This window comes from Trichosurus vulpecula, chromosome 9, assembly GCF_011100635.1.
Source record: "Trichosurus vulpecula isolate mTriVul1 chromosome 9, mTriVul1.pri, whole genome shotgun sequence".
In the NCBI taxonomy this organism is placed as follows: domain Eukaryota; kingdom Metazoa; phylum Chordata; class Mammalia; order Diprotodontia; family Phalangeridae; genus Trichosurus; species Trichosurus vulpecula.
Window position 1 is genome coordinate 203,812,215 of NC_050581.1, and position 15,355 is coordinate 203,827,569.

Genomic DNA, 15,355 nt, shown 5'->3' on the forward strand with positions numbered 1-15,355 from the left:
ACACTGAAAGAGGCATGCAGAAACAGCACCAGGAGCACCCACTCACCGCGAGCCTCAATACCCCTACGGCCCACAGAGAGGATGGACCTCCAGCTCAGGGTAGGTAAGGGTCTCTGCCCAGGCTCCCCTGCCTAGAAGGGGAGCTTGAGTTCTCAGACATACCAATAGCGCGCATTTATTGAATGCCTACTGTGTGCCAGACACTGTGCTAAATGCTTTACCAATATTCTCATTTGATCCTTACAACACTGGGTGCTGTGATCACACCCATTTTACAGGTGAGGAAACTGAGGCAAAGCCAAGTTGAATGACTTGTCCAAGATCACACAGCTGGTGTCTGAGGCCACATTTGAACTCAGGACTTCTGGCTCCAGACCCAGCACTGTCTCCACTGCATTGCTCAGGGCCTAAAACCTAGCCAGCTCCCAGTCATTAAGAAGTTAAAAAGGCCAAAGAAAGGTCTATTAAAACCAGGTTAAAAAAAATGAGTCGTGTGATTTTTTTTTTAAAGCAGCAGGGAGGCTCCCCTCAGCCCTATTTAACTCTGTCCAGTTTTCTGAAGCTCAGTTCAGACCAAGCTGAACGAGGCCCAACAGGTCTCATGGGGTCCTTGCTGGAGGGGAGGGGTCCGACAAGGCTTATGGGTCCAGGTTAGGCCAAGCAATTCTATGTCTCTGTCCCTTCCTGTGGCCCCTGGAGCTGAGGAAGCTGCTGCCTACAGACAGCAGGGTGGCAGGCCAGGGGTCTGAGTGAGTATGGTAGTGAGAAGGAAAGATGCCACTGACCTTTGACAAGACACTGGGCCCTGGAAATAGGAACCTGGGGAGAGGACGGGCAGGGAAGCTGCCGGTTGTAACTTAGCCCGGGGGGTCTGGGTGGGGGTGGGGAGGAGGCTCCTGCAGAGAGGAGCGTCTCTAGATGGGGCAGGATTACTTCCGAACAAGGGCAGAGCTGGCCAGCCTGGAATGAGCACAGAGCGAACGTGTGAGAGCAATGAGGATAGAGAAGCCTAGGAAGGCTGAAGCCCAGAGAGGGCTGGGCCGTCGGAAGGGCAGGGAAAGGGGGAGACTTTTTAGAAAGGGGAACCTCTGTCAAGGGCTGGGGAAGAACTGAGACGCAGTGTTTACCCAGAGCAGGCTCGCTGATTAGAGGCCTGAAGGCCCTGAGCTGGGTAGGAGCTGGGGGTTCCTGAGGAAGGGTGAGGCCTAGCTGTCTGTGGGCGCAAGCGTATGGAGGATGCCATCCTGTGACTTCTTCCAGGATGGTTCCAACTCTTCAAAGTGCCAGGCTGCTTTTCTGCAAGGCTGGGTTGGGGTTCTGTCCAGTCCCGAGGACGGGGCTAGGTCAGGGAGGGAAGGAGAGGCAGGTAGCTAGCCACGCACGGGGACACCAAGCAGATGAAGCCCGGGGCCAGCAGGCCAAAGGAGAAGGCACTGCCAAGGGTCCCTGGGGGTGGCGGCGAGGGCTTGGGCAACCACATTCCATAGGCATCAAATTCTATGAGTCGCATCAGGGTGGCTGCCCAGCAGGGGTACTTACTTGATGTATGGTTCCATCGATTTCAACCGGAACAATAAAATCAGCATTACTGATAGGCTGGAGAGAATGAAAGAAAGATCAGTGTTTCCCAAGGGCCCAGAGCCAGGAACGTGTGCACAATGGGGCAGGGCGTCCCTAGAAGAGAATGGCTACCTGCCTCTAGAGGCGGGAGAGAGACTCCACCCACGGGGGGGCTTTCCTGAGATTTCACTCAACAATTTTGCTAATCCTTTTCTTACTCTGGGGGGCAGGGATGTCACCCACTTGCTCACAGGAGATATTTTATCAGTGAAACTGGACTCAGCTTTAACCCTATAACCTGTGACTGTCATGGGGGAAGGCTTTTCCTCTACTGACCCAGGTCAGAAGGTTCTCCTCCTTCTGGGATTTGGCAGCTGCCAGGGAATTGCTCAATGAATGACTGGTTCAGGGTTCCACAGTCAGGACACACCAGAGGTGACACTTGGCCCCAGATCTTCCTGGCCTCCAAGGATGCCTTTCCCCATTCTTCAGAGGAGATTTAAGTCTCCCCTAGGGATGTACCCTCAGAAGCCGGCTGTGTCGGTAGCACCCTAAGTTGCTGCAGAAGTGGGCTGTGGATTGGTTCAGCTCTTTGGAACAGGTGTAGACAAAGACAACTCAAGACCTCCTTCAGAGCGGGGAGCTTTCTCCTCCAGCCCTGGGTGGGGCAGCCTAGCTATCCTGGCCCCTCTGGCCATGAGGGAACAAACCAAAAGCATGGATGGCCCCACACACTGAGTCCAAGGGAAAAACAAGAGATGAATAATCCTGAGTGGTAGAACTCAGTTCTGGGTGCCTGAGGGAGATAAGTCCAAGATGAAGCCTCTCACCTCCAGAACCTTCTAGATCTCACCTCAGAGCTAACAGGAAGGCAAGAAAGCTCAGGCACATGCCCTACTTAGGGGCCTTGGGGCATCATGCCTGGCCTCAAGGAGGCCACCTCTCCACATCCCCCACCCCAGTGTCCACTTCCTGAGCTGGAACTCTCCTCTATCTCTCCCACTTCTCCTCTCCTTCCCTCCTTCTCTGTCTCTCTCTCTCTTCCTCCCTTTCTCCTCTCTCCTCCATTCTCTCCCTTCCCCCCTCCCTCTTTCTCTCCTTCTCTCTTCCTTTCTCTCCCTTCCTCCCTCCATCCTGTCTCTTTCTCCTCTCTCCTCCTTTCTCTCTCTCTTCCTCCCTCCATCCTTCTGTCTCTCTCCCTCTTTTTCTTCTCTCTCTCTCTCCTTCTCTCTCCCTTCCTCCCTCCCTCTCCTCCTCCTCTCTCTCTCCCTCCCTCCATCCTTCTCTGTCTCTTTCTCTCTCCCTCTTTTTCTTCCTCCTCCTCCTCTCCTCCTTTCTCTCTCTCACTCCCCCCTCCCCCCATATCCCAATTATTTGTGTCCTTTCCTGTTCCTTCATTAAACAGTGTCCTGCACAGAGTAGGTGCTCAAGATGTAAATGTTTGATGACTGACTTTGAGTGACAAATGCTTTACTGAATTCCAGAGGCTGTGGGCTGCCTAGGAAGTTGTGGGCACAAGGGTGAAGAGTATTTGGAGAGTGTAAAAGGTAGACAAAAGTTCACAAATAACACACCCCTCCCCCCTTCCCACCCCCACTCGGGCAAGGACAATTTTCAAGCAATGCCCTGGTAATTCTGTGCTCTCTCAGACAGAGGAGATTGGGTTGGTAGGGGTGAAGGGATGAGGGGTGCTCATGTGTGAAGATGAATGTGGGCTCTTCAGTCTTTGGAAGCCCAGTCAGTCACTGGGGGGCCTGCAGAGAGCCCCTCTGTATTTGGGGCAGTTACATGGGGCCAGCCCAGGGCAGGAGTGGGGAGTGGCCTGGCACCGTCAGCCTGGCTTGCCCTACTGTGTATCCAGGCTCATCTCATTGGGGCTGGCCATCGGGGCTCATCAGCCTCTGGGCATCTGGGGATGTTAATGACTTGGGGGAGGGTCCCAACTCAGACCCTCCACCATTCCTACATGGCCAGTAACTGTGATGGCTCTAATCAGATCCTTTTTTTCCATTGTACATTCATCCGGCTTGGGAAATCCCCCTGGCCCACTAGGACTCAGTGCAGTGAGTAACCACTCCGCCAGGATGGGGACATTGCCAAGATGTTACAAACCACCAGCAGTTCCAGGGTGACTGCTCCCTGAGCTGGCTCTTCTCAGCCTGGAGCGGGGAGCTCTGAGACTTCATCACACAGGTTAGTGTGGTCAGCCCTGAGCCCCTCACCCACCCCCCAAAACAGGAATCAAAAAGACACCATATTTTACCAGGGAATAAAGATTCATGGCTAAAAGAAGTAAGACGGAAAACTCAAGCCTGGCCAAACCTTCTCCAGGGAGACAGCTGGGAAGGGCACCTTCAAGGAGAGGCCTGGGTAAGGATCAGTCAGTTCACCTCAAGGTCTCTTGGGTGCTGGCTGGTTCTGAGAAGCAGCCCTGTCCATCGAGGTTGTGGGGATGGTCCCCTTGGGCAGAGATGCTTCAGCATCATCTGGCTGGCTGTTCTAAACTGCAGCCAATGAAGGGGCCGGTGTGGGGAGCCAGGTTACTTCTGCCCATCTTTTCTAGGACAGCTCAGCATCTCTCTGCCTGCCACTCTGATGGTTACTGGTCTGTGGGCAACAGTAATACCTCCCTGAGGAGGCCTGGCAGAAATGCTTCCAATGCCACCTGGGGCCAAGCTGTTGTTATCATGTCCCCATGGCTCAAGAAATCTCCCTGGCAAGGAAAATAGTAACTACTAGGTGCAGGAAATTGTTGAGTCCCCCCTTTCTTCAGAGCTTTCCTATGTGCACTGGGCAACAGAGATGGCTTCGTTCCTTTAGAAGTAGGTCTGAGAAAAGCCCCGCAGAAGGCCTGAGTTTTCTTTAAGATGACTGCTACCCAGCTGTTAAGACAACCTCTGCCTCTCATGAGGCCTATGGCCCCACAGCCCATCTCCTGGGCTAGCTGTGAATAAAGCCCGTCATGGAGGAAGCAGCGATGAATGATCCCTGGCCAGGCGAAGATGGGGAATTTCCATTTACATAAATGACACGGGGCCACCAGTGCTGAGAGCAGGGCCTCCTCCTGCCTTCCTCCTCCCCAGTTTGTTCACTGTGGATCGTGAAGCCTTCTAACATGTGACTCTAGCCCATCTCTCCTCCTTACTTTAACCACCTCCTCCTGGTGTCCGAGGCTAGAACCCAAGACATGAAGACTCAGGCCTTTCCTCAGCATGTCCACCACTACCTCCCCATGGGGGGCCAAGGGTAGGATGCCCACAAGTGGCTGGGCCAGGCCTTCATGGTGCTCATGAGTGTGGCTCAGGCAGACTCAGCCAGACAATGGTGAGGACAAGGGCCGCACCATTGATTCCTCAGAGAAGAGAAGTTAAACAAACCAAATAATTATGAAAAGACACTTCTAAGCTGGGGAATATCTACCAGCTAAGGGCTGTTGTCCTCACAGCTGGATGCCATTCCCAGGGCAGAAGCTTCCTAAGATCCCCCCAGCACACAGTTCATCTCCCAGGCCAGTCTGACCAGGGCCATCCAGAAGCACCAAGAAGGATGATCCAGGGCTAAAAAGTCACGACTCCAAAGAAAATCCTATTTCCTGAAGCAAGAAAGCAGCTGGCCTGCAACCCCCTATTTCCTACCCAGCAAGCTGATATTTACCCAACAGAGTGAGCTTTCCCCTGGGTTAAGAGTCCCTGGGAAGGGTGGGTCAGCCACAGGGGGCTGCTGATGGCCCCCAGCCCACCCTCAGCGCCCTTCGCAAGCCCCAGAGCACAGACTTCTTGGCTTTCTCATTTACCTTAAACGAGCTGTGCACCAAGGTCTCGTCAAGGTCAATGACCATGCATTTCTTGCCGTAGTCTGGTACCTTCAGTTCTGGAAGGAGGTATTTAGCAGATGGCTAAAGAAAGAGAAACATCCAACAGTGAAATAACCTCCCAACATTGTGACTTTGAGCAGTGCCCAAAGCTAGTGAACGTGTGCCCTCCTGCTGCTGTTCTAGGGAGCCCACTGCCCAGTGTAAAGTGATAGTCATTCAGCAGGACTCACTGCTGCCACCGCTAAGTGTCCTCTAACCAATGGAACCAATGTCTGCATACAGAACAAAGAGTGGCCCTTTTCTGCCTGGGGTCACGGGAGACAGACAGACAGACACACACACACACACACACACACACACACACACACGTCTACAAAGAGGGTGCTCAAGGGCCTGGAAAATCTCATGAAAGACAATTGAGAATGGCCTGTGCTAAATGCAGGCCAGGCCCCTTTTCCATCTGCACCTATGGTGAGCAAGCTCAGGAGCTCAGACTCTCTATGGTGCACACACTGCTCAGAGGCACTACTGTCTAAGCCCATGGTTTCCAGGAGGCCCTGGCTCCATGAGCAGAGTGGCCAGAACCCACTCATGACCCTAGACTAGAAGGAAGAGAGTTTCTAGATGGCCCTTTAAAATCTGAGCCCTGGTCTGTGATCAGCTCAGCTCACCTGGGGCAGAGGCCAGGGCAAGGGAGGCCCTGGGCACTCTGGGCTCTGACTCTCAGAGCTGTGACTTCACCTCTGGGCTTTGGTCTACGACCACCTTAGGCTGGTGCAAGGGAGGCCCTGGGCACTCTGGGGTCTGACCCTCAGAGTGTGTGTCTTCACCTCTGAGCCCTGGTCTGTGAGCAGCTAGGGCCGGGGCAAGGGAGGCCCTGGGCATTCTGGGCTCTGACTCTCAGAGCTGTGACTTCACCTCTGGGCTTTGGTCTATGACCACCTTAGGCTGGTGCAAGGGAGGCCCTGGGCACTCTGGGGTCAGACTCTCAGAGCTGTGACTTCACCTCTGGGCCTTGGTTTCTACTACTACTTGGGTTCTACTAAAATGGAGATGAAATGCTTGTCCTACCCTTCTCCCAGAGCTGTTGCAAGGTAAGAGCTTTTGTAAAGCACCAATGGTCGTAGAAAGGCAAGTTATTATCCCTATCATTACTAACATGTTTCAGGAAGAAAAAAGAGCACTAGGTTTGGAGAGAGAAGATATGCTGAGTACGACTTGGGGCCAGTCAATTCACTTCTCTGGGCCTCAGCTTCCCCAGCTATAAAACGAAGGGGTTGAACAGATTTCTAGGGTCTCTTATGACTTGTCCCACCTTAGCCTGAGGGCTGCGTTCTGTTTGCTGTTACCCCAGGTAGGGCAGGAACCACTTAATTTAAAAGGGAAGCTGTCAAGGAAGGAAATGAAAGGATGTTTGCTGCTCCTTAGCTCAGACTGGACCTTGGCCAGAGGGACTAGGCAGTGACCGAGAGGGCAGAGCCAGGAGCAGTGGCTGAGTTAGGCTCAACGTCTGGAAAGGCTTCCTGAAGATAATGAGAGTCAGCCAAAGATAGGAAGGGCTTCCTTCAGAGGTGGGGTCAGGCAGACACAGGCAAGAGGCTGCTAGTGGGGATCCCAGTCACTAGCGGGGATCTCGGTCATGAGTGGGGATCTTGGTCACTAATGGGGATCTCAGTCATGAGTGGGGATCCCGGTCACTAGCAGGGATCTTGGTCACTAGTGAGGATCCTGGTCACAAGCAGGGATCTCGGTCATGAGCGGGGATCTCGGTCACTAGCAAGGATCCTGGTCACTAGTGGGGATTCTATCCACACAGGGGCAAGGGCAGGGGCAGAGACATTCTGCAGGAAGCACTCTCCATCTGAGCCCTGTGGACTGCACCTGGAGCCTAACCTGAGGCACATTTTACAGTTACTTCACAGGAATAACAAGATGCCATTTGGTAGTTTGAGAGTAGGGGAAGAAGATTTGTAGACAGATTCTCAGGAGGGGCAGAAGACCCTCAGCGAGCTTCAGAGAAGGAGGGCCTGCCTGTGGCGGTGCTGTCTTCGAAGGCTTCGGTCTCACCTAAGCCACATCTGCAGGGCAGGACTGGCCCAAAGGCTGCCCGTGCAGGCCCTGGGTTTGTTCTCACTGTGGTGACCCCAGAAGAATCCACAGCTCATTGCCAGAGGCCCCTCCATGCCATGGAACCACCCTCTAAAGGGAGACAGGTACACACGAACTGGGCAGACAAGGTTCTCTGCACTGGCTTTAGAGTGGGTGACAGAAGCAGCCAAACAGGTCTTCAGAATTCTGTTGATTTTGCATTTTAAGAGAAGGTAAAAGCAGGCCAAGTGCTTCATTAATGCTCCGAATGTTTGCCCACTAAGGGCTTTGTCTGACGGGAGGAAGCGTCTGGCCTTTAAATTCCTTTAGTTTCTTTAGCCTGAAGTGATTCTGATGGAATTCTCAGGTAGGTTATGAGTCTTCATGCGAGGACATCACAGGAAATCCAGGCCATTTATGAGCCCAAGAGATCCTGCTGTAGCAGATTCCAGGGTGTCGGGGAAAACCAGACTGGTCCCATACTCAGAGTCACCAAGAGCAGCTGGACCTCATCAGATCTCCGAGGTTATCCCCAGAGGACCACAGACCTCAGGCTGACCAGGCCCTCTGAGGCCCTCGTCCAGAGGGGGAGGGAGGTCCTATAGGTCCTTCAGGGGAGATCTGAGAGGTAACAGAAGCAGGACATGAAAGCACAGATGTAGGGCCAGAGGAAGCTCAAGGGCATTGAAGTCCAGCTCCCTGGAGGGCCTGAAGTGAACAGACTTGCCCAAGGTCACACAGCCTGCCATGCTACAGATGAGGATGCTGAGTCTAGGAGAGGTGGTGACATGCCAGTGAGTGCCAGGGGTGGGATTTAAATCTGGGTCATCTTCCCAACTCCTAGACCAGAGAAACACCTGCTTCACTATGCTGTCCTAAGACCGGAAACAGCCAACTGGGCTTTCCAAAACCTCTGTCCACTGAGCTAGAGGAGGAGTGACAAGGATGATCATCTCAGCGACGACAGAGGCAGCCTGGCCAGTGCATCATAGACAGGGTTAGGAAGACCTGAGATTGATCCCTGATGTGTCCTGGCTGAATGACTTAACCTCTCTGTGCTCTGAGCAGCTGAGGACCTTTGACCTGCCCTTGCAGAGGGAGTTTCCTCCCCTGGGAGGTCCTCAGGGCTAGTCCCTGTCCCCCTGATGAGGAAGAAAGCTCCCATGTCTGTAGAGAGCCTGAGGCTCACAGAAGGATGTATCAAGAATGACTGCCTCCTCTGACGGGCCACTTGCCCACCCCTGGCCATGACCCAGCCCTAAAGAAATCGTGACAACAATAAGCTCGCATTGTAGGGTCTACTTAAGGGAGTCTGATCCCCCCAGGGTCCTTGTCTCCACTTTACTGAGGAGGACACAGTCTCAGAGAGTGTAAGTGACCTGCCTATTGTCACACAGCCTGTGAGAGTCACAGCCTGGAACCCAGGGCCCCTTGACCTCACATCGTGGCCGTGACAGGGGTGGATGCCTGGGACCAGAGCACAGTTAAAGGGCCCCTCCAGGGCACTGGAACCTTGGGAACACACCCTCTAGGGGAGCCCGGCATCACTGGCCTGTCTCGTGAGTGTCCCCTCCGTACTGTCCTCTTGAGGGCTAAGAGGGCATGGCCTGGACTGTACGGGCATTTCTGGATGCTGAAGCTGAGGCTGAGGCTGAAGCTGAGGTGAGGCAGGTGGCCCCTCGGGCCCGGGGCCAGGCTTTGAGTCCTGAACTGGCTGTCCTTCCTGTCCCTGTTTAAAACAATAGCTCCGTGTCACAGCTCACTGAGTGAGCCATCTGACTAGGGGCGGAATCTCAGCAAGAACCCAGAGTAAGTGTGCCCAAGAACAGGAGAGAGATACGTACGCTCGGGATGGGGATGACCTGCCTCTGGTCGCCCTGTGGAGAGAACAAACGAGATATCGGTCACCCCACAGGCCTGCTGGAGGGCATGAGAGGGGAAAACCCAGCAAAGCAATAATCATCTGATAAACATTCTCTGGATGGAGGAGATTAATGAATAACCTCTCAGCAGACATAAAGAGAAGCCAGCGGTGACCCATGGAAGGCGTGGCATCTTGCAGTGGCGGCACCAGGAGCCACCCACTGCCCTTTTCTCATGTGTAACTTGAACCCCCTGACATGGAGAGCTGAATGGAAATGGCATGGGCCACCTTGGGAGATGGTGAGGATCCAGCACTGGATGGTTACGCACTGGGCCGGGGGACGGACGAACTGACCCCTCAGCTCCTGCTGTCCTTGGGCTGCTCTGTTTGGGGGGTGCGGCAACACACATCGTCATTAAGCCAGACTTTGGAAAATGGTGCCCTTTACTCCCACCAATGTCACTGGCCTGGTCCTCAGCAGCACCAGCCCACTGGAGGCCCTGAAGTCCTCAGGCAGATCAGAGGGCTTTGCAAACTTAGAAATACTGTTCTGCATCAGTTTAAGGACTCCCATCCCCACCCCTAGGCCAGCTCCCTGCCCTGGTGCCTGCATCACCAAGGATTCCTAACCCCTGACCCTCCCTCGGGACACAGGAGCCCTGAGCCCAGCTTGCTGCACCAATGCCAAGGGACCCTTCCTGGCCTGAGGAGGGGCTGGTTAATGGTGTGTCCTGACAAGGTGATGAACCTTTCCAAATGCTGCTAGCTGGGGCCTTGGGGGCTGCTGGGTTTGAGTTTAAAAACTTGTGAAAAAGCAAGGGAACCCATAAGCGCATCTCCCTCCACTCTTCACGGATGATTTTTGGGGCCTCTGAGCCCCGAAGAGACTTTGGATTGACCCACTGCATGGCCCTGGATTACAGGGAAAACAGTGCCTTCCCCCAGCCCCATCTGCCTTGTGTCTTGGACCCTGTGAGGCCCACACACCCAGGAGAAGGGATTGAGTGCTGGTGGGAAGAGCCTCGGTCCAGCTGTAACCTGAGAAACTAACAGAACTACAGACGTGTAAAAATTTAGAGTTGGAAGACCCCTCAGAGGCCCCCTAGTGCAACCCTCTTCTTTTACAGATAAGGCCACTGAGGCTCACAGAGGGGTCAGCTGTCTTGTCTGAGGTCACATAGTTAGTGCGTGGTGGGTAGGTCCAGGTCTAGAACCCAGGACTCTTGGGACCTGGTGTGGAGTTCCTTCCCCCACGTCATGGTGTCCGCTTCTCCCTGCATACAACGCCCTAATGCTCCATCAGGGCCTGGGCACACACAGGAGAAACAAAGTCTGGGGCAACAGTAAGCACGTTTGGGTGTGTCCTACCCAGCCAGGAGCCAGCTGAGGGGCCAGAAAGCTTCTCTTCTCCAGAGTGGAGGAAGCGGATTTGGGGCTTCCTTGGTACCATGGCCTGTACCATGGCAATATCCCAATGGTGGCCTCCCCATGCCCACGGCTGCCCCAACTCATGACATCTCAGAGCCCTAGGGAGCACATGCACGGCGCCTCTGCCTCTGCCCCACCACCATGCCAGCAGGGCCCTGGCTGGCAGAGCCAGCGGGCAGGTGGGGTGGCTCTGGCCTCAGAGAGGGGGTCCCAAGCTCCCATTGGCGGCTGCAGCTCTACTCCCTTCCCAGCTGATGTTTCTTATTAATAGACTCAGTGTGTATTCAAATAGCCACCAAGACATTCACTGGCCTCCGTTCTCTCACACTGCCCCCTCTAAAAAGGGCTTTTGCTTACTCTTTCCTGAAAAACCAGCTCTAGGCAGGCTGGCTGGGCAGTGCTGGGAGAGGAGGAAGGCCTGGGTTTAAGCGGCATCCCTGTCACACCCTGAGCTGGTGACCCAGGGCAGCCACCAAACCCCAAGGTGCTGCTTAAGAAAGATGCTACCGGGCAGTTGCAGGTCAGCACTGGGGGAGGGAGTTTCCACACAAGGAGTTTCCCACATGAAGAAAATCACAAGTTGGGATGAAAAAAAGGGAGAATTCTCTTATACTCTGTCATTACAATCAGATCAAGGCACAGTTTCAGAAGCCTCAGACAGAAGAGCGCCCCATTCGGACTTCAGACAGAGAATTCCTTGGATTCGATTCCAGGCGAGGGGCCGCCTTCAGCACTGATTAAGCCTTGAAGATCCAGGTTGTCACGGTCACCAGCACCGGCTCCTCACAGCATTCAGGTCCCCAAGGGAGCCTGGCGTGGAGGGGCTTAAGGCACAGGGTCAGACTCCGGCCCTGCTCCCTCGCCTCTAGGGAACCAATAACGGCCTCTTGAGGGTTGAGTCCTTCTGCTTTGGGGTGCTAGAGGGGACAGAGAGTCTGCCAATGACATGATCAGATCCACTCTGATGGATGGATGCTGTCCCTCACTAGGGCCGGACTCCAGAAGCGGGATCACTCCACTCAGCAGGCAAGGTGGCCTCCAAGATGAGCCACCCCCAAGTCCGTGAAAGTAACCGATGTTGGGATCTGTGTGCCAGGCTGGACCTCGGAAATCACTCTTAGTAAGAGCCCATCTCCTATTTTAGAGAAGACGCCACTGAGACCAGGCCGAGGCCAAGCTTTTGCCATTCTCTGTACCTCTCTACTTAGCAAGTGCCTGACATACAATCAGCGCTTAATAAATGCTGAAGGACTGATTCAAGGGGCCTGTCGGTAAGTGGCAGAGTGAGGGTCCTTCCTACACCATCGCCTGGCCCCTCCTAAAGGACACTAACCAAAGATGCTGCCACAAATGGAATGAGGCCGGGCCCTCAGAGCTGAGGTCTGCTGGAACCTGGGCCGCTCACGGCTCCTGACACTCCCACCCAGGCTGTCACCCTTCAATGCTGCCGATTGACTTCAAACATCACACGTCTACAGCCTGGCTTCCCACATGCGAGAGCTCTTAATGGCAGCGCGGCCATCCGCAGGCCCAAGCCTGACTGTGGCCTGCTCAGCTCCCCAGGGTCTGATCACCACAAAGGATGTGCTTCTCCCCGGTGTGGCTCGAGCCCCTGATTCCAAGCTTCTTTGCATTAACTCCCCTTCACGCTGTCCTGGCTCAAGTGGCCTTTTGGCTGGACCAGGTGCTCTCCTTGCTGGGGGCTCTGGGAGTCCTTGGCTTCTGTGCGTGCTTCAGTAGGTGCCCCTGCCTCCAGGAAGCCTTCTCTGGCCCTCCTATTGACATGGCTTTTATCTGTTTATTTATTTATTTTTTTTGAAGGAGAGCAAGATAAGGAGGCCCAAAGAGAGCTTTTCCCTCTATCTACAAAGGAGATGGAAAAGATTCTTTATAAAACAAAATCTCCATTCTGTGCTCTTAAAAAACAAAAGGCATCTGCTCAACTCCCCCTCGACTGGCTTCTGTCTGGTGCCCCAGGCATCCTCCTGGCTCCTCTGCCGATGGGCGGCCCTCTCGGCACACTCCTCCTCTCCTGGCTTTGGTCTTCCGTAGTCTTCCTCATGGCTTTCCATCTATCCAAGCTTGTTCTCGCTATGATGCTGCTGGAGTTGTAGACAGCGATTCTGCTCACTTTCCCTCTGAGTCACTTGGCTCTACCCGGGATTTCCAGAAATCCTTTCTTTTGGCCACTTTTGCCAGTCTGTCCCACTCTCCCTCTCCTTCTAACAGCCCCCTAGGATCAGGGCATTGGTTTGGCTTGTGGGTATTCCTGGCCAGTGTTCTCCTCTCTCTGACCCATCCCCCCATCACTCTCACCCTGTAACAGGTGCTACCCCCTCCCCTGCCCTCCCAATCCCCTTTCTCAAACACCTCAATCAGGAGAACAATAAGCTTCACCTTCGCCCTCTTTTCTAAACAGCTGTCCTCCTCTCCCTTCTGAAAACCCTCCCCCACACCCTTGTTTTCCTTGTCTAACTCCCTCAATGTCTTTTCAAAGGTTTTCCGGGACACTTGGTTCCTTTCCTCCATTAGAATGCCAGCACTACCTCAGAGCTGGCCAAAACGCTCCCGCAGTGAGAACACAGAATTTACACAAATGCTCCCACTAAAACAGCAAATCAAAATATATTGTCCATTGTTTCAGTAAAAACCTAAGGTTGGACAGCCCTGGGAAATGCTCAAATAGATTTGCTTTTCTAGATTTCTCTTGACTCCTGTCTTTCTATTTCAAAACTTTTCTTGGGCTGGTTTTTTCATCAGGAATGCTTGAAGCCCTCCGCTCTACCAAAGGTGCAGGGCAAGATGGCTTGTGGTGCAGCAGTGCCAGCTACCACCTGGCCTGGCCCAGCCAGCGCAAGGCCCTCAGATGTCCAGAAAGAAGCCAGGATGCACTGGGCACACAGCGATTCGTGACTCCTCCAGCTGGCCATCCTGGCGCATCCTTCCCAATGCTCGCTTGCTCTCCCCCCACTCTTGTCCCTTTTCCCAGCTGCTACCTCTCTTTCTTGCTCTGTCATGGGCCCAGCTCCTTTTCTGACCAGCTGCACCCTTGGGATGTTGGTCCCTTCTGCCCCTTCTTCCCAACATGTTGCACAAGAGGACTGGAGGCGGTCTGTTTACACTCCCATGTCCCTCTCTTGTTCTGTGGGGTCTCCATCATTTGGACTTTCCCTAGACTGTGATGCTCCCTGACTCGCAGCCACATGGCCACTCTACCAGGAGAATACCAGTGCTAAGGCTTGGGGAGTAGGTAGTTTGGAAGCACTGGAGTTACATCTTTCTGCTTAGTTCTGGGCCTAGCTCACTCAAATAGCTATGGCCATGGAAGATGTGGGGAAGCCAGCCCACCAGCAACACTTATTTTTCATCCATGTTGTTTTTCCATCATGGATGGTTTAGAACAATCTATTTCTAATCGCTGGAAACATCAGTGAGGAGACATCTGTGCAGTTCGTCAGTACAATGACAGCTACGACTAAGGGCATCTGGGGAACTCCCGGCCATGGGGAAGGCTTCCTTTACACTCCAGCAAAGACAGAATTATGACTGACGGTGAGATTCCACTAACACATGAGTCTAAGTCAGTGTCTGTCTCCCTAAACATCATGGCAGCATCGACCCCCTCCTGCTTGGTGAAGGAATGCAGGCTTCTCCACGGTCCTAATGTATTCCTGTTGCTGCCTGCCTCTGACAACTGAGCTGCTCACACATCACAGGACCGGCAGACAGAAAGGAAAGCATCAGCACCCTTGGGACGATTTTTATCTGCAGCTGCTCCACTCTGGCTGCCAAGGGCCCAGGGTGCCATACTCTCATCCTGACCTGACAACAGGTAGCGGCTTCCTTCTGGAAAACCTCATGGATGAGAAGAAAGGTGGTGCGGGAGCAGGTGCCGATAAGCAGCCCCCCTCCACTCCCAAAAGGGCCTGGGATTAGAATTACTTAGGAGAAGAGACAGCCATCTCCCAAACCCTCCCTCATTCAACCTACCCAGAGAACTCCCGAGAGGTCTTGGCTGAGCTGAGACCCATGCAGACAAGTGCTAATGAAGGCTGGGCCCCAGACGCATATTTCAGTGGGGGAGGTGACATCCCACTACCGGCAGGGACCAACTTCTCTGAGGTGACACAGCCCCCACAGCAGGGTGGGCTTGCAAACTCCACGATCTGGATTTTCCAACTCAAGAAACTGGAGGAAGGGAAAATGAGTGCAAGCGGTCAGATTCTAAGGTAAGGAAGGATGAAGTGCAGGAAGATGAGCTGCTTCCGTCTGCATTCTCCCTTAGCCAAGAAGACCTCAAGTTGCCGCCTGCATTCCGTTCAGAATTCAGCAATCCGCTGAGCCGCCTGAGCATAAGCTGGGGGGCGAGCCCCCGAGGGGCATCTGGGCCAGACTCTGAGCCTGTGTTGGGGGGGGTGGGGGAGAACTGACCTTTTGAAACCCCCCATTCTCCTCCACCACCGGGGGCAGCACGCTCGTGGTATGGATGGCTGTGGTGTCAACATTATAGCTGCGGAAGCAGCAGAATAAAGAGCTGAAGATGCTCCGGCTTCTTTGCTTCTTCAGGCTGATGCTGCTCTGGGATGCTGCAGGAGAAAAGA

General features: G+C 53.9%; 1 protein-coding gene across 1 annotated transcript in view; it reads right to left on the reverse strand.

Moving 5' to 3' along the window:
* CTDSPL (CTD small phosphatase like) overlaps positions 1 to 15,355 on the reverse strand; it is a 78,942-nt gene that overhangs the window by 15,820 nt on the left and 47,767 nt on the right. The window contains exons 2-5 of the mRNA XM_036738201.1: positions 15,186 to 15,340; positions 9,307 to 9,339; positions 5,354 to 5,455; positions 1,540 to 1,596 (exon numbers count right to left, since the gene is read on the reverse strand). Of these exons, the coding sequence (XP_036594096.1) occupies positions 1,540 to 1,596; positions 5,354 to 5,455; positions 9,307 to 9,339; positions 15,186 to 15,340 (347 nt within the window). The remainder of the gene's footprint in view (positions 1 to 1,539; positions 1,597 to 5,353; positions 5,456 to 9,306; positions 9,340 to 15,185; positions 15,341 to 15,355) is intronic.